Source organism: Primulina eburnea, chromosome 15 (assembly GCF_022965805.1).
Source record: "Primulina eburnea isolate SZY01 chromosome 15, ASM2296580v1, whole genome shotgun sequence".
Lineage (NCBI taxonomy): Eukaryota > Viridiplantae > Streptophyta > Magnoliopsida > Lamiales > Gesneriaceae > Primulina > Primulina eburnea.
In genome coordinates this window covers 32,463,259-32,480,545 of record NC_133115.1, presented here as the reverse complement: position 1 = coordinate 32,480,545, position 17,287 = coordinate 32,463,259, and the positions used below count along the sequence as shown (strand labels likewise).

Below are 17,287 nucleotides of genomic sequence, written 5' to 3'. Positions count from 1 at the left end.
TCAAATTTATAAAATAATTTGAAATTTTATGGAAAATTATGTCGATAATTAGACGAATACTTTGATTTTAGAACAAGCGGAGCCCAATTAGAGCCCATCGCAAATTTCAAAGCCCAACAAAGCCTTTGATCCATGGCTTGGTTTTTGTTCAGACGCACATCCAGCTAATTCTTGGAAGTTCTTCGAAGAACCCAGGTAAGGGTTTTTCTTCGCGCTCTTCATACTAAATCCGATTTCCATGATTGCGGAGCTTAATTGTGGCCGAATATCTAGTTTCTTTCATCAGCATGATAATGGAACCAGTCTTGATAATTTCGATGCTCGATATTCATATTTATGTTTGAAATTGTTTCAGTTTGATTTGCTACATTTCTTAGGTTTTATTTATTAGTAAAATACCGTGGTTTGGGACCTTAGCCGAGAAAATCTTAGTTCTTTTGTTGTTCGGCTGATTTTTAAGAAGTTTTGTTTTTGTTTGATTTGTTCTCTTCCGTGTACTTGATGCAATTCCCAAGCTTGAGTCATGGAGGATGAAATCGTTTCCCTGGAGTTCAGTTCATTGAAGTGCTGTGAGATTCGATTTTAACAAGAAGCTGGTGCATTGTGACGTTCCTAGGTGCTTTGCTGGTGAATAAATTTGGCTAGGAGAAAACAAATTAAATTAGAAATTTTTATGTGCAAAGCCTATCAAAAAAAGGAAGATAGTAGATTATTGAAACCAAATTTTCACGACCAACTCTCCTACCATTTCAGTGGTAGTATATGCTGTTCACTCTCTTCTGCGTTACAGACCAAGAATGGTGGGACTTATACTCTACATTTCCCTCTCCTACGGATTAGGATAATAAGTCTTTTGTCTCTAGCATTTTGGGTGAGTTTACTTCCTAGGCCAGCCCCTTGAGAAAATCATTGGAGCACCTTTCTGCTTCCAAGTAGGAAGTGAATTGAAAATATTATTTACATTTGGTTTTATTTATGGAAAGGACATTTTCTGTTGTAGATGTCACTATGTCAGATGAAAGTCAATTTAAAGAATATTCTTATGTATAGGATAGTTTGAAAATGGGGTAAAACTGTCTTTTAAAGAAAGATGTTGAAAATAATTAAAGTTGCTTGTATCGTTTCCAGAAATATTTTCCTTTCTGAAGATGTGACATGCATTGCCTTGTGCACTTACTGATCAGATCTTTTGATTTGACTGTACTTGAATTGGTTTTGTATTCTATCTTAATAAGGGTTAAAATGGTTCGATATTATGTTATTTCTTGAAAGTTATCATTATGTATATTCATGCGGATCTAAAGCTGCTAGCAAAATTATAATCCATTAATTGTATTACGAATAAAGCAGAATCAAAATGCAAGTGGAAACTGCACTTTCTGTGATCGGTCCAAAGCCAACAGAGTTATCGAATGTGACTCGGAACTTTGGGACATCAGTGCCTGGATCAAATGGCAAACAACGTACTTCAAGCTTGGAGGCACCTATCATGTTACTGTCAGGCCATCAAAGTGCAATTTACACAATGAAATTTAATCCTGCGGGGACTATCATTGCATCTGGTTCACATGACAGGGATATTTTTCTGTGGAATGTGCAGGGTGATTGCAAGAATTTCATGGTCTTGAGAGGTCACAAAAATGCCGTGTTGGATGTTCAGTGGACCACTGATGGTTCACAGATAATATCTGCTAGTCCAGATAAATGTTTAAGAGCATGGGATGTTGAAACAGGAAAGCAGATCAAGAAAATGATAGGGCACTTGTCTGTTGTGAATGCTTGTTGTCCTGCTCGAAGAGGCCCACCTCTAATTGTCAGCGGATCTGATGATGGGACTGCAAAACTTTGGGATATGCGACAAAGGGGTTCTATACAGAGTTTTCCAGATAAATACCAGATTACAGCAGTCAGTTTCTCTGATGCTTCAGATAAGATTTATACTGGTGGCATCGACAATGATGTGAAGGTATGGGATTTGCGGAGAACTGATCCTGTTCTGAAGCTTCAAGGTCATCAGGATATGATTACTGGTATGCAGTTGAGTCCAGATGGATCCTACCTTCTGACCAATAGCATGGATTGCAGTCTTCGAATATGGGATATGCGTCCCTATGCCCCACAAAATCGCTGTGTGAAAATATTGGAAGGGCATCAACACAATTTCGAGAAGAATTTGTTGCGATGTAGTTGGTCACCAGATGGCAGTAAAGTCATCGCTGGTAGTAGTGACTGCATGGTGCACATCTGGGATACTACTTCACGGCGCATATTATATAAACTTCCAGGTCATACAGGATCAGTTAACGAGTGTGTTTTCCACCCCAGTGAGCCTATTATTGGGTCTTGCAGCAGTGATAAGCAGATATATCTTGGTGAAATTTAAGTGAGTTGGTTGTTTCTGATGATTTTGTTTGTGAAGTGGCGATGATATGTAGCTTTTAATTATGGACCCGAGGACTCATGTTGACATAGTAAAGAGATTTCAGGGATCGCTGTGATTTACCGGATCTTTTGTGTTTGCACATCTACATTCGACGGCATTGTCATAAATTGTTGTAACGTCGAGTATTATCAGCAGAATTCAAATTAAATGTAGTTTCTCATCTTGAACAGGCGACGGCTACAAAAACTTTTAAGCTTTTGAAGTTGATTTTTGATGGTTGACTTGTTGAGATGTGCTTCAGTTTATGTACCCTATTAGATATTCCTTCCACATATTTATGTGCTTTCTATTTAATAATACCTTAGAAAAACTAGTTTGATTATTTTAATGAATGAAATTAAATACTTTTCATATTTTATTTCTAGATAAAACGTACAAAATGACATTACTATAATATCAGCAACGCATTTTAAACGTCAAACTTACTCCAACAATACCCATGTTCTCCTATTATGCTCCCATCTTCTATGTAGTTTTTCAATTTTTTTAATGATTTCATATAAATAAAATATGAGCTTAAACATTAATTTGTCGGCATGAATATTTCATAAGTTTTTTCTTTATATTTGCATTATAAGCAAGGTTGTAAATATAGGGAGGCAGTGGCGGGGCGGTTGATGACCGCCTACCACCTCAGTCGCCTGCGCAGTTGAATTTTTTGAAGTAATTTTTTTATAGATAATCATGCAATATAATCATTTTTATATAAAATGTGCAATTAAATAATGTTTAACCACAAAATATAATATCATCTAGATAATATGTAATTAATAAAGATTCATCATCATGTTAATGCTATTATGCTAACAAAGTAATATAATTATTTTTACCAAAAAACTAAGTTTAAATTTTTTAATTATGTTTCTGACTGCTGGCGGACGGTCGGTGGGCGACGACGGACAGATTGTGTGTTGTGTTTGATAGTTAAGAGTTGAGAGTGAAAACGAAAATAAAATAAAAAAGTGAGATGTGCTATAGTTTTAATATTTAAAATTAATTGACTTTGTCTAGGTTTTTAAAATTGTTGACTACAACTTAAAAATCTTGGCTGTCTGTCTCGTCCGCCTGCTCGCCACCTCGCCCGTCTAGCCTGCTCGCCGCCTCGCCCGTCTAGCCTGCCTGCTCGCCGCCTCGACCCACCTCCTCAATGCCGTATAGCTTGGGCCGTCTAAAGGTTAAAACACCCGCCTCATGCATAAGCGGTGCGGTCGTGGTCGCTTACCGCCTAGAGGGCCGCCTCGACCGTCATTTATAATACTGATACAAGAGTAAGTTTCTCGTGAGACGATTTTATATATATTATTCTAAGATGGTTAAATTGATTTATATTTAAAATAAAAAACAATATTTTTAACGTAAAAAAATATTATTATTTTTTAAATTAGATGGGATTGAATAATTATGTGAAAATTATCATGACATTCATAAAGATGTGGGCTTCTTTTCGTTTTGTCAAAGGACAAATATAGATATCCACTCCATTTCTGTCTCTCGTTCAAGCTTCGGAGAAGGGAAATCCATGGCGTCTCTGTTGAACCAGCCGTTGACTTCTCTCTCCGCGGTCAACAAGTCGGGACGCTGCTATCCTAAGTTCGTCGTCTCCGAGCAGAGCCGTTCGGCTGCCACAGGATTATCTGGTTGTAACAGTATTAGTGTAAGGAATACAAGTAAATTCGGTAAAGGAAAAATTTTGTGTAAAGCGGTGTCCGTGGAGCTTAAGAGCGAAATTGAAGGCCTCAATATCGCCGAAGATGTAACCCAGGTGAGCCTTTTGTTAGATATTGCAGCGTTATTGTTGTTATTTGTTGTTATTATTATCATAATTTGGTGTTTTGGGGTGATTTTACTGATGGGTAGTGGAGCATTCTTGCTGTGGATTTGACATTGTCTTTTTTCTAGTCAATTTTTTTTATATATAGATGTATACAAAAATCGCGTAGTTTATTAGCAAAAATGAAGATGGCTAGCTTTAGTTCCTATATTTTTTTGGTGGACTCTAGTTCACTCTTATGCAATTGATGCTTCATAACAGCTTATTGGGAAGACACCGATGGTGTACTTGAATAATGTTGTTAAAGGTTGTGTTGCGAACATAGCTGCGAAGCTTGAGATAATGGAACCATGCTGCAGTGTCAAGGATAGGTTGGTGTACTCTGGTTTTCGTTTGCGAAATTGGTGTTTGCGTTTTGTCTGAATTTTTCTACGTTTATCAGAATAAGAAACTTTTTGAGTTTTACTCTCTCAAGTTTTTGTTATGTTCAGTTTATTTATATTTGAATATTGCTTTCAGGATAGGATATAGTATGATAACTGACGCCGAGGAAAAGGGGCTTATAACCCCAGGGAAGGTAAGATAATTGGTCATAATTTCTGTATCTGGTCAAATATTTTCAAAGAATTGTGTTCACGAGTCTTCGTCTTTGCTTTGATTTATGAGATTTGAGCCCATGGACTGTGTTAGTATTATGTCCATCCTGATGTTTGTGAGATTGTGTCTTGTTGTCTTCTTTGCATAGCATTTATGATACTGACAGATACATTCTGAAATTTCGGTGCTAGAGTATTTTGGTTGAACCTACTAGTGGGAACACCGGAATCGGCCTTGCATTTATAGCTGCCTCAAGAGGATACAAGCTCATATTGACGATGCCTGCGTCCATGAGTCTTGAGAGAAGAGTTCTTTTGAAAGCATTCGGAGCTGAACTTGTTCTAACCGATGCAGCCAAAGGCATGAAGGGTTCTGTTCAGAAAGCTGAAGAAATATTGAAAAGTACCCCAAATTCGTATATGCTTCAACAATTTGACAACCCTGCTAATCCAAAGGTTTTTTCCTTGTGTATGTTGATGCACTATTATTTTAAATCCGAGTTTAGAAAGGGGTTCTTTTCTGCTGCACAATTGCATGATTTTATGAGTTGGGGTGAAATTGAAGTCATTGTTTAAATCATGTCTTTCTTCCCTTCATTTAATATTAGATACACTATGAAACAACTGGCCCAGAGATATGGGAAGATACAAAAGGCAAGGTGGACATATTTGTTGCGGGGATTGGCACTGGTGGGACAATTTCGGGGGTCGGTCGTTATCTTAAAAAACATAATCTTAATATCAAGGTATTATGTGGTTTTTTAGATGAATTGTATATAAATAATTTCTTTTGTCTCTCTTGTTTATTATAACAATAGTTGCTCCTGTCCATTAGGTTATTGGTGTGGAGCCCACAGAAAGCAATATATTATCTGGTGGTAAACCTGGTAAGCGGACAGTCAGCATTTCAATGTTGATAGCTAAGTGTAAATTTTGTATATTTCTAGTAGCTGCAATTTGCAACTGCAGGCCCTCACAAAATTCAAGGAATTGGAGCAGGTTTTATTCCGAAGAATTTAGATCAAGATGTGATGGATGAAGTTATTGAGGTCTGTTTCTTACCTCCTTAGCATTCTTTAATGCTTTTTTATAAAACTATCCCCAATTCTGATCATCCTTTGTGAAATTGTTACTGTTTTGAATACCAAGATGTGTATGTAGTAGAATATCAACCCTTGATTAGAACTTAAGCTGACACTTGAAAATTAGAATGCCTTCTTATTTAAACTTCACAATCCTAACATATCAATTGAAGGGAACTAGTTTAATTCACCTCTTTACACTTTTGTCCGGTGTTACGCCTGCATTATTTGGTTGTCCAACATGTTTTTATATGTCTCCTTTTTCACGAACGTTTTGACTTTGACTTTAGCCATTTTGTTCTGAGTGGCTTTTTCTTGTTCCATCGCCAGATATCAAGTGATGAAGCAGTTGAAACTGCGAAGCAATTAGCTCTTCAAGAGGGGTTACTGGTAAGTGCTTCATGTTATCTGGCAAGGTAGTATTGTTAGATAATAAATATTACAGGAGTAGAGATAATTTTTCAAACATTAATTTGTATTTTCACGTGTCAGGCATGGGCCTTATCTAACACTGATATATTTAAGATATAGGTGCTGCAGAATGAGGGCCTGCTATATCATTTTGGTAGCGGTGTCTTGAAATAATATGACTTAATATCTTTCTGTAGCATGCTTAGTGTCAAATTAGGACAGAGTATGGGTAAATAGTTATTTTAACCTATGATGGTTATGATGAGATGATATGCTGTTCGTATTTGTATAAGTTTGCACATGGTTGCTCCAAAGATGTTCTGACATAAATATGAGATCGGAAATTATTGATTTAATGAATTCAAGGCAGGAGTTATGTGTTATCCACGACATGGTGATAAAATATGCATTTTTTTATGCTTTAAAAGAACCACCCAAGTGCACAACAGTCTTTCGAGTTTCGAATGATTTAGTTGCTTTTATTTTGACAAAACTTGAAGGTAGAGTGCTGATTAGATCATGTGATTATGTGCTTGGGTTGTAAATACACCTGCGAAGTCAATCAATCAAATCATTCACAGTGGGATACATGATACTAAACATGATTATGATGTATGTGGAATTTGCTGAAGGGCATTATTTTTCAAGTTTTTTATTATGTCAGCAGGAATGCTATGGATTATGGATCTCAATTAATCATTAATTTTTACCAGGTGGGAATATCCTCTGGAGCGGCAGCAGCTGCTGCTATCAAGGTTGGGAAGAGGCCTGAAAATGCTGGCAAGCTCATAGCGGTATGTTGATTTGGCAAGCCTGCTCTTCTGCTGTTGCTATCTATTTGATTCGAAATTGGTGTATAAAAATTTCACATCGCTCATTTGGCCTGCAGTGATAAGTTTAATAGCTGAAGGTAAAAGGTCAAGTATAACATTCAATTTGTATGTTGAGTTCTAATTGTTTATGGTGTACTTGTTTTCCTTGCACGGTAGAGGGGAGATATTTCAGCACCTTCTATATTTTTAAAAATTCTGATGACAAACAATTCGTTTTGTTCTATACGCCAACTCTTGTTCGATTAAAAGGTAACGACTCTATGTTGTTGCAGGTTGTGTTCCCTAGCTTTGGGGAAAGATATCTGTCGACGGTTCTGTTCCAGTCCATACGGGAAGAGTGTGAGAAGATGCAACCTGAAGCTTGAACATAATCATTCTGCAGATCATGAATAAGCCTCGGATTCGTACCGTTGGTATCGCACTGATTTTTTGTGGGATTCCACAAATCATGTATGAGGAGGGCCAGTTTTTGTCACCACAATCTTTGAGTTCTCCGTTTGCTTGTTTTTCTGATGTATGGTTTTTCAATTGTCATGGGGTCGTTTTATCATAATGGAGGTGTTATTAGTTCGTCCAGTTGTGAAAATTACATGTTGGATTATTCATTTACATCATGTTATCAGTTGTATTTATCCGAATACTAAAACGAGAAATGCAATTCACATTCCAAAAACTATAAATTAATTCTAAGTTTTTTAAAATTATTATTGATACACAAAAACTATCGTTTTATGTATCAAATTTGTGATATGTATATTTAAATCAATTTTGTACGTTTTTTGTGTCAAAAATAAAATGTTATTGTATAGATCGTGTCGACTTATTTCGTGCATATAAATATGTAAAATCATCTAAAACAAAATCTTAATAATATTACTTTTAAAATATCCTCTGACTTGTAAACAAATTTCACATATTTACAATTTAAAAAAATGAGTAGGTCTTTGTGAGATAATCTCACGAATTTTTATCTGTGAGACGGATCAAATCTACCGATATTCACAATAAAAAATAATATTCTTAGCATAAAATTTAATATCTTTACATGGATGACCTAAATAAGAAGTCTGTCTCACAAAATACGATTCATGCGACCGTCTCACACAAATTTTTGTCAAAAAAATTAACCGCTTTGTCACAAGACTAATATCAAGCACGTTTAAAACTCAACATAAGTTTGAAACAAATAAATTTATAATTAAAATATTATTATTAAATTTATTTGAATATTGCTTAAGTATTATCATTAGATAAAAATGAGGTTGGGAATGCTAATTCCCGTTCTGTAATTGAAGTTCACGACGTTCTCAATTGTTTATTTATTTTTAAATTTCTTTAAACTCGGAATTTGATAACCCATCCCCGGAAATTATCGCCCGGAAAACTATTTGGACGAAACCCAAACCCGATATCCATTAGCGGCTTACGAATCTGGTGGTGGTGAATCATAGGAGAAAGCCGAAGCTAGGGTTTCACATCAGGTTCGTTCTCCAATCTCTCTAATCTCTAGTCGACCGGAATTTAAAGGTATTATTTTACATGGTTCTTTGTTTGGTTAATGGCTGGAATAAAATTTCTTGCTGAGAAATGAATTTGAGAGAATTTTGGTTGCTATTTGCTTGTCAAAAGAATAGATTTTGTTTCTATAGATTTGTTCGGGCGGACTGAGGTAGGAGTATTTTAAATCTTATGTGTTGTTTTTTGAGTAGATTTATGTATAAAACTGGCTATTGTTAAACATGATCCTGGGTTTTCTTTTCTTTTTTAATGGAAGCATGTAATATAGTAGAAGAAGAAGAAGAAAAGAGAGGGCAAAGGATAGATAGCCTGGAGACTACAGAAAAGTGACTCATAATCTTGTGATGAGCCCAAATCACCCACGGATTTCTTGTCCCATGGTTGTAGAGTCTACTGTAATATCTAAATCTTTAGAAAATTTTAACGAAGGGAGTTAGTTACATTAAGAGTTAATACAATAAAATCTAAATGTTAGAAGAAAATTTGACAAGATATCATACTGATTGTGTATAGAAAGAGGGTGAAACTAATGTTTACTAGTAAGCGAAATAATAACCATTGTCTTGTCTATCATCTTGGATATACTGCCCTTGGAGTTCAGACGTGTTTACTTGGTGGGGATTATTGAGCCTTGAAAACATGCATACTATGGCTAATGCTTCATGCTTGTAGAGAGCACTCCATAACCTTGCTCGGCTATAACTCACTCTATCTCAATGGCTTGGTCTTGCTTTGATTTGATCCTAGTTTTAATAAATATGAGGTAGGGGGATATGCGGCTAAAAAGACAAGCAGTGATTAGGGCAAGACTATGTCATAGATAGGTCACAAAACTTGTGGCTGTTGAAAGGCATAAGGGGGATGTATAGTGTGTTTTCCTTGCGTAATGGAGGCGAGTGACGTGAGTTAAAGCAGACTCAGAGGTAGCTCCATCTCAAGAATAGAAAATTAAATTTTTTTTTGAACAATTCAATTCCCCCCTTTTCGAATATATGAAATCTCCACCGACTTAAATGATATAACCATTTAGGCTCTATTTATTTAAGATACAACATTTTTGTCCAAAGATAAATATTTGCTTTATGGCAAATTAACTCTTTCCTTGACCCATTCTCTTACCTTTTCTAATATTATTTTATGCAAATGGAGATAATTGCAGAGTGATTCATGTTTGTTCTCTTGGATTCTTACCTTTAATCCGTCCACATCCAGTGTGGTGAGAAAGATATCTGAAATACTGTGAGGTAAATAAGAAGCATCCCAAAATATAAAAATTGTTGACGCAAGACTACACCAATTATTCTTACGACATGCCACCATAAGTTGGTCATAGTTCATCTCTTAACCTCATTTTTAACAAGTTTTACTGTATTAGTGATTTTAAATTTGGTTTTTGAATTCATGCTAACGTTTCAATTTTTTACTCTATTGGTTTACTAACAGACTCGTTTCTTAAACTTGCAGGCTCAGGGGCATACGTTTATAGGATTCTAGCTGTTTATTAAAAAGATGACTGGACTTTCTGGATTCCATGCCCTTGCACCGAAGACAAAGAATCTGCTTGTTGCTGGTGGCCTATCAGCTTTTGTCTTTGGGGTGTATTTCTATACTATGCGGGCTGTTGGTGGTACTGATGAACTTCAGCTAGCCATCGACAAGTTTGAAGAGCAGAAACATAAAAATGAGACCGAAGCAACCTTAATACCTAAGGCCTGAGTGATTTATTCTTTGTAAATGGAATGTTTGTGTGAGTCTTGAGTTGAGTGTCTTCATGTTTAAATAAAAGTACTGTATGATGAATATTTTGCAAGACTTCAATTTTAGACCAGTTATTTTACTGACAGATTGAACTTTGGAGCATGTAGAACAATATGCGAAGCGCGACTGATTTTGGGGTCTGCTAGTCTTTCGAAATGAATAGAATATTTTGGCAACAAAGAATGTATAAATTGTGTTTAGCCTTTATATGGTCTGATATAAATGTGGATCATGATAATATCTTCCTCCTAAAGATTTTATGTTTGTTTAAATTCTCAAATAGACATCAATGTTAACTTAATGGTGTAAAAGATGCTACGCACCCCAAAAACTAACTGTTTAATTGGAAAATTTTGCCAAATTCATCAGTCGTTTCATAAATTTTGATTTTGATTAAAAGTACACGTGAACCATGTTCTTCCTGTATAACTCAAATAGAATAAATAACATCAACACCCTGGGAGCAATAGTTAGGGCCTTGAGGCAAGGGTACGATCGAGCCGAGCTGCTCACAAATTAAAGTCATAACATGCAAGCACCAATCATGCCTATGTTCATAAATCATCAAGATTCTGATATACACGAAAGCCAGTAGTCAAACAGAACCAATGCTCATAAAAAATTGAGACCCTATTTGAATATTAAACCATAGAACCCAAGAAAAGAAACAAACCTTCGTGATTCCTGGACCAAATCAAAAGAGAATGAAAGAATTACTTGAAAGTTGGCCATCTCATTTGCAATAATATTCTGTGTTGGAACCAAATGGAGAGGCTGCGACGATTGAGATTTGACAAGAGCAAAACGGACTAAGAAAATAAAATATTTATCCATAATGAATATAAACAAAAAATTGAGGAAACGAGTACAAAGTTTTATCGAACAATTTCAATATCTTACGAATGAAAACATGTACCAAATAAATTATTAAATTTTTTATGAAATGTGAAATATAAATTATGTGTTTCGCTCTATAAAAATAAGAACAATCCAAATTATAAAAGTTGGCTGATGATAAACCTTGAATTTTTTTATATAAACATTAATAATAAATATCAACACCTATGCAACATTTGTTTGAGTATATACAAAACCCTTGTGACATCTCGTAGTCAATTTTTCACGAGACTTGTCTTTATTCCGATTTAATCCATAAAAAAATATTATTTTTTATAGTCGCTTATATTTTAGTTATCTTTAGTGATTTTTGTTTAACGAAGATGAAACCATAGATGCTATTTTTTACTAAAAAATAAGTACTTTCTCCTAGTATAATATAGTCCTTTTCGTAGTTACTAAAACATGGAATTGGTTAAAATCAATTTTATACTCATTTGATACTGATCCGAAAACAATAGATGCAGATCCTGCTTCTGATGCAAAAGACGGAAAGGTTCAAGTTTGTTTTGTTTTATGGTCACAAAAGCTATATGGGGAAACAAGATACGAACCAAACCATAACTTCACCACAAATGCTCCTATGGAGGCAATGGAACTAAACAAACTGGTATCTACAATCACTCCCAAAACATAACCCTTCACACAAAGGAACACCACATCGGAACTCGAAACAAAACAAAACCGAAAATTCGTTACGAATTTCCTAATACTAGTTAGGATCCATATCTGAAGTAGAGCTCAGAGCAGTACCTCTCGATCATATATCCAGCTAAATGGGATTTTCGATGCTTGCTTCGCCCTTCCTTGAGCTCGTTCCTCTAGCCTTCGGATTCTTGGAGGCAACCCACAGACATAATCCTGTGCTTTCTTCCCTTCTGATGAAAGTCCGGTTATACTCTCCACTTTCCATCTGTTCACCAAGTGTTCTAGGATGTCTGCATAGTCTTTAGCTGTGTAGACACCGAGTCTCTGAGCAACAGCAGAAAAGTGTTCGAAAAGGTTATCATCACGACCATCATACATCAAGTGGGCTGGCATAGATATCTTCTTCCTCATCATGTCGGCAAAGGCCAGAACTGTTCCATCCGGGTCGATCTCAAAGAGCTTTTCGGTTATCTTGGTGTATGCAGTCTCATGGCGCTTCTCATCGGCAGCAATTGTACCGCATATTTGAGCCAGTTTCAAGTCCCCATGCTCCCTCGCAAGCCGGGCAGTGTTTCCATGGGAGATAAAAGTAGCCCTTTCTTGAAAGGATGTATAGATAAATCCAAGGTATGGATTGTTCTCTGTCCGTGGGTCCTGATAAAGTTGGGAACCACATGAAAGCAGGCACTATGTTAATAGCTATAAGAAAAGCGCGGTAAAAAGATAAACTACGCGGTTTTAAAAATAACTATAGTACCCATGGTCAGCATGAATACAAACAGTTGGGGGACTATTGGCGAAGACTCACCATTCCTGATCCGATCAGATACTGTATAGTCTTCTCAATCTGTCTCATGTCTACACGTCCACATAGATAAAGATATTTATTTAGAAGGTCTCCATGCCTATTTTCCTCGGCAGTCCACGCCCTGGTCCAAATTGCCCATGGAGTTGGGCTCGCACCTGTTTCATCCCGTACACCATCCAAGGTATTAAGCATTGTTTGGTACGTTGGAAGTGCTTCTTCTGTGATCATATCTCCAATCAGAACAACAAAATAATCATCTGGAAGTTCCTTTGCTCTTTCCCTTAATTCCTTGACCTGATCTTCAAATCCATCAGATGCAGAATCGGGCAAGAAATCCTGAGGTTGCCAACACTTCTCCACAGGCTTAAGGTGGACCAGTATATTATTCTCAGCCCAATCTTCCATGGATTTGAAAATCTCAATCTTTTGAGGTGGCATCGAGTGTGTAACTTGAACATGAACCTCATGTGGAGGACCGAAAGGCTTTTTGACAGTAATCTCCCTGCGAAAAAATCAAACACGCATAAAGGAACACCATGGTTATTAAAGATAGAAAGGACACTGACGCTAAAATAGAACTGTTGATAAACTGTCCAAGCCATAGTTATTAAAGATAGAAAGGACACCGAGGCTCCAGGCACACACTTACATTACATTTCGCTTAAAATATACAGTCCTTTTACTCGATGAGCATTTAAAATGCACCTTGAGCCTTTAAACTTCACCAAAAAGCCTACTTTATGCAAAATGTGCGCACATTGACATATATCTAGGAAGAGACTATGCCTCAACGCGCTTTGTGCCTTGACACGATTCATATGCGCTTTTAACAACTATGTTCCGCATCAAACATATAATCAAATTTTGAGTATCGAACTGTATACGCATTAAAACTACAAATAAAAACATAACCTACAGGAGCACAACTCTCACGTAGGCCAGACACACCAAATAAATTTAAAACACTTCTAGGTTATGTTGGATTAAAGAATTCATATTTGAGCAACATATCTATAATATATATTTTTCTGAGAAACATATTTACAATTTTAAAATCAAATTATTCCAATTTTGGTGGATTCAAACTCTTCCATAGTCATTGACATGAAAGGTTAAGATTCTAACAGAAGGATTGGAAATAAATACAACTCAACACCATCCAGAAAAGTAGCCCTGTTTATGTTTGGTTTTTTGGTCAAATTTCCAGACTCTGCTATCGCTGGCCTGCTATTCAGATCATGTTCGAATCCAAATGACTAGTAGAGAAGTTGGAATGCTTGAGGAAATTTCTGCAGTGCATATTTAATTCACATCTTTTGCAGGGGAAAACAAAAGGACAAGGTTTGGAGAAAGTTTATCACGTTCTGGCAATGCATGCACAAACTATTACAAATTTATGAGCCATTAATGCTCGTTATACAGCAGCAACAAAAGAATTATAAGCGCTTTTACAGAGAATTCAAGAATTGCCCACCTGAGCAACACGATATTGATTCAATCACATGCATTTCATCAAAACCCATTAGTGTAAGAAATTGTAAAATCAGACAATAAATCCAAACCCAAAAATACCCAGATCAAAAAAAAAAAAACCATCTAATTTTAGCTAAAAATCCAATCTTTACTGAAAAAAAAAACCCAAAAAAAATGTGTCATGATTAAAACGCATTCATAAAAACAAAAGAAGAAACACTAAAGAAACCGTCGAAAAGAAAAGGGACAAGCTCAATACTTCGAACCAGAGCTAAGAGTGGAAGCCATGCAAAACTTGGGAGATCTGAAGCTGGCAATCGGCGGAAGCGCAGCATAATGGTAGTTCTGGGGGTGGCACTTGACGGCATTCAGCTTCAAAGCCATTTTCGAGGATTTTTTGGGTAGCTTTATTTTTCCTCCACAGAAAGTAAGAATCGGAAAATGCGAGACAGACAGAGAGAGACATACGGTGATGCCTTTCAGCAATTTATTCCGGAATTCTCACGTGATCTTCGAACGTGACAAAATCCAGCCTACCTAATTTTATGACATCTTTACCCTCTCCCGACTATTATTGGAGAGAGTTGGAGTACGAATACTAATCTGTGAGACAGGTCAATCATATCCTATATTCAAAATAAAAAATAATACTCTTAGCATAAAAAATTATATTTTTTCATGGATGACTCAAATAAAAGATTCGTCTCACATATTCGACCTGTGAGACCGTCTCACACAAATTTTTACCTATTTTAAAATATTTTTTCCCTAATAAATTAGTATATAAATTATTATAAATAACTCAATTGATATATCTAACTAAAAATAAATTTTACATTTAATATAATTTTTCAAAGTCTCAATTTATTATTTTTAAAGTCAATTAGATACACAATTTTATTCTCAAAAATATTTTATTAATTAATTTTAAAAAATTATATTTATTTTAACATTAATTTATGATAAATAATTCCTAAAACAAGTTATCTAATATTTTAACAAGTCAAAATATTATAGTTAAAACTGGCCTCCCTTCAATTTCCACCAAATTCAATTTAGGGTGGATTTGGGTTGGCACACAGCTCGCCCTACTTTAATTTTTTATATAAAAAATTAATAATAAAATTTTTTATTAAAAAATAAAATGGCAATTTATTAAACAATTTCTTTCACCTAACTTTCACTTGATCATATACTCCTTGATCCAAATTTTCATTTTTTTTCCCAAATCTTAAATCCCATTTTTTTCTCAATCAATTTCTCTTTTTCTTTTTTCATACCTTTGAATTCTTGTGGATTGAAGCATTTTGATTCAAAAATGTTAGTGATATTTTTCGTTATAGATTTTTACTTTATGAATTTTCGTGATACCATCTCAGCATCATTTTTGTAAGACAGATCTTCGAATCGACCTAACTCATAAAAGTATAAATTTTTTTTATGCCAAAATTAGTATTTGTCGTGATAATTATGGATCAAATCAACTCATCTCACATATAAATACGTGAATATCGTTCTTGAAAAGACTTACTTTTTATGATTAGTTTATTGGACTCCCTTTGTCTTTTACTTTCTTTGATCAATCAACATCAAGAACAAAAATAAAATTTTATACTTTTTTAAAACTCTACTCTTCGACTTGTCCAATGAGTTCCTTTCGGTTCCATTGTTCAAATCTAGCACAAGTATTTTGCATGGTAGTATATTCTTTAAAATTAGCTTTTTAGGTGGGGAAAACAAAGATGGAAATCGAATGGGTCCACTTCGAGTGGAGTCTCAGTTGTGATTAAGATAGATTTTTTATGAGATAGTCTCGTAAATTTTTTTCCGATGAGTCAATCATACTCATATTTATAATAAAAAGAAATATTTTTGACATGAATAATATTTTTTTATAAATGATCCAAACAGAAAATTTGTTCATAAAATTGACCAATAAAACCGTCTCACAATATTTTTGTGATTTATCGATCAAATATATTTTGTGTGTAAAGATAACACAACATCTAGTTTTAATAAATGGCACCAAATTCATGAATAATCATCCCACTTGGCACTTGCATGAATTCCCATGGGTATTTATGTAAAATCCACGACCTTATTGGAGTCTAACTTTATTCTAAAAATTTTCGATCTTCCTCATAAATTTTTTTAAAAAAATTTAATATTGGGGTAGGTGAAAGAGAGATTAGGCTCGAACCTTAGTGTCATCGAATTGATTCGATTAATGATAAAAACTCAAATCAAACTAATGATATCGATTTTGGTTTGGTTCGACTTTACTTGGGTTATAGCTTTAATTTTTGTCCAAATACATTTTTTTTATTTTTAAACATAGTTTAATTTTTTTAAAACTAGTAATTATAAATAGACAAATATCATGTACATACAGATAAACAATTTAATATTATAATATCAGAAAATGACATTACAAATTTTGCATCAAAATTTATAAATTCTCAAAATAAAAGAGTTCGGTCGGCTTAATTAAACTTTACCACCATATGTTATCACACTTCAAAAAAGGATTGATATTTACTTTATTTATTCATTTAACTTCAATTTAAGTAATTGAAAAGTCTAGAATTTGTAAAAGTAACATAAATTATCAATTTTCATAATATTGATAATATCATATAAATAAAAATCAAATGATCCATGCATACGTTTTTTAATATTATATCAAGAATCATTAGTCAATATGTTTAATAACAAGTATTAAAATCACCCCGACATCTTCTGTCAACTAAAAAATAAACACAAAATTTTAGTTCAATAAATTATATTTATTACTTTCTAAATCTGAAATAAACAACAAAATAAATATAATTTATTATTAGTATGCACGCCATCCATACATAAATTAACTATAAAATTATAGATGTAAATATTGTTGGATGCAATAATTGTCTTTGCTTGGTAGAGCGATGTTGCTGTGCGGTTTAAAAATTTGAGTGCACCATTACCACCAGCTATAACTTTTGGTAAAGCGGCAAGCACTCGGTCCAACAATTGATATCAGAGCTAAGTTCACGAGTTCGATAGAACG

General features: G+C 34.7%; 4 protein-coding genes across 8 annotated transcripts; 3 read left to right on the top strand and 1 right to left on the bottom strand.

The window, feature by feature from the left end:
• The first annotated feature begins 128 nt into the window (after window positions 1-128).
• LOC140814241 (uncharacterized) lies at window positions 129-2,672 on the top strand. The gene is made up of 2 exons (XM_073173159.1): window positions 129-195; window positions 1,351-2,672. Exon 2 carries the CDS (start codon window positions 1,358-1,360, stop codon window positions 2,381-2,383), a length of 1,026 nt encoding a protein of 341 aa, XP_073029260.1. The 5' UTR covers window positions 129-195; window positions 1,351-1,357; the 3' UTR covers window positions 2,384-2,672.
• A 1,225-nt stretch (window positions 2,673-3,897) lies between these two features.
• LOC140813832 (cysteine synthase, chloroplastic/chromoplastic-like) lies at window positions 3,898-7,816 on the top strand. Of its 2 annotated transcripts, none has more exons than XM_073172585.1 (10): window positions 3,898-4,205; window positions 4,476-4,585; window positions 4,734-4,791; window positions 5,003-5,266; window positions 5,419-5,556; window positions 5,646-5,697; window positions 5,810-5,859; window positions 6,223-6,282; window positions 7,017-7,097; window positions 7,409-7,816. In XM_073172585.1, exons 1-10 carry the CDS (start codon window positions 3,963-3,965, stop codon window positions 7,499-7,501), a joined length of 1,149 nt encoding a protein of 382 aa, XP_073028686.1. In that variant the 5' UTR covers window positions 3,898-3,962; the 3' UTR covers window positions 7,502-7,816. The 2 variants fall into 2 exon arrangements, with proteins under 2 accessions (XP_073028686.1, XP_073028685.1); XM_073172584.1 differs by having other exon boundaries at window positions 3,899-4,205; window positions 5,780-5,859.
• Window positions 7,817-8,459: 643 nt separating this feature from the next.
• LOC140815021 (uncharacterized) lies at window positions 8,460-10,493 on the top strand. Of its 4 annotated transcripts, none has more exons than XM_073174118.1 (3): window positions 8,462-8,617; window positions 9,814-9,898; window positions 10,119-10,493. In XM_073174118.1, exon 3 carries the CDS (start codon window positions 10,164-10,166, stop codon window positions 10,368-10,370), a length of 207 nt encoding a protein of 68 aa, XP_073030219.1. In that variant the 5' UTR covers window positions 8,462-8,617; window positions 9,814-9,898; window positions 10,119-10,163; the 3' UTR covers window positions 10,371-10,493. The 4 variants fall into 4 exon arrangements, with proteins under 4 accessions (XP_073030218.1, XP_073030219.1, XP_073030221.1 ...); XM_073174119.1 differs by lacking the exon at window positions 8,462-8,617 and adding an exon at window positions 8,643-8,663; XM_073174117.1 differs by lacking the exon at window positions 9,814-9,898 and having other exon boundaries at window positions 8,460-8,617.
• A 1,363-nt stretch (window positions 10,494-11,856) lies between these two features.
• On the bottom strand, window positions 11,857-14,705 carry LOC140814302 (stearoyl-[acyl-carrier-protein] 9-desaturase, chloroplastic-like). The gene is made up of 3 exons (XM_073173243.1): window positions 14,498-14,705; window positions 12,766-13,267; window positions 11,857-12,611 (listed from the first exon to the last, which is right to left on the bottom strand). The coding sequence occupies exons 1-3, from the start codon at window positions 14,620-14,622 to the stop codon at window positions 12,051-12,053; spliced, it is 1,188 nt and encodes a 395-aa protein (XP_073029344.1). The 5' UTR covers window positions 14,623-14,705; the 3' UTR covers window positions 11,857-12,050.
• Between the last annotated feature and the right edge of the window lie 2,582 nt (window positions 14,706-17,287).

Excerpts from the sequence above, each read along its gene's own strand:
- LOC140814302 (XM_073173243.1), bottom strand. The coding sequence starts at position 14,622 with ATGGCTTTGAAGCTGAATGCCGTCAAGTGCCACCCCCAGAACTACCAT. Across the intron at positions 13,268-14,497 it reads ACTCTTAGCTCTGGTTCGAA|GGAGATTACTGTCAAAAAGC; the intron begins GTATTGAGCTTG and ends ATTTTTTCGCAG. Across the intron at positions 12,612-12,765 it reads ATCTGATCGGATCAGGAATG|GACCCACGGACAGAGAACAA; the intron begins GTGAGTCTTCGC and ends CAACTTTATCAG.
- LOC140814241 (XM_073173159.1), top strand. The coding sequence starts at position 1,358 with ATGCAAGTGGAAACTGCACTTTCTGTGATCGGTCCAAAGCCAACAGAG.
- LOC140815021 (XM_073174117.1), top strand. The coding sequence starts at position 10,164 with ATGACTGGACTTTCTGGATTCCATGCCCTTGCACCGAAGACAAAGAAT.
- LOC140813832 (XM_073172584.1), top strand. The coding sequence starts at position 3,963 with ATGGCGTCTCTGTTGAACCAGCCGTTGACTTCTCTCTCCGCGGTCAAC. Across the intron at positions 4,206-4,475 it reads TCGCCGAAGATGTAACCCAG|CTTATTGGGAAGACACCGAT; the intron begins GTGAGCCTTTTG and ends GCTTCATAACAG. Across the intron at positions 5,860-6,222 it reads TGATGGATGAAGTTATTGAG|ATATCAAGTGATGAAGCAGT; the intron begins GTCTGTTTCTTA and ends TTCCATCGCCAG.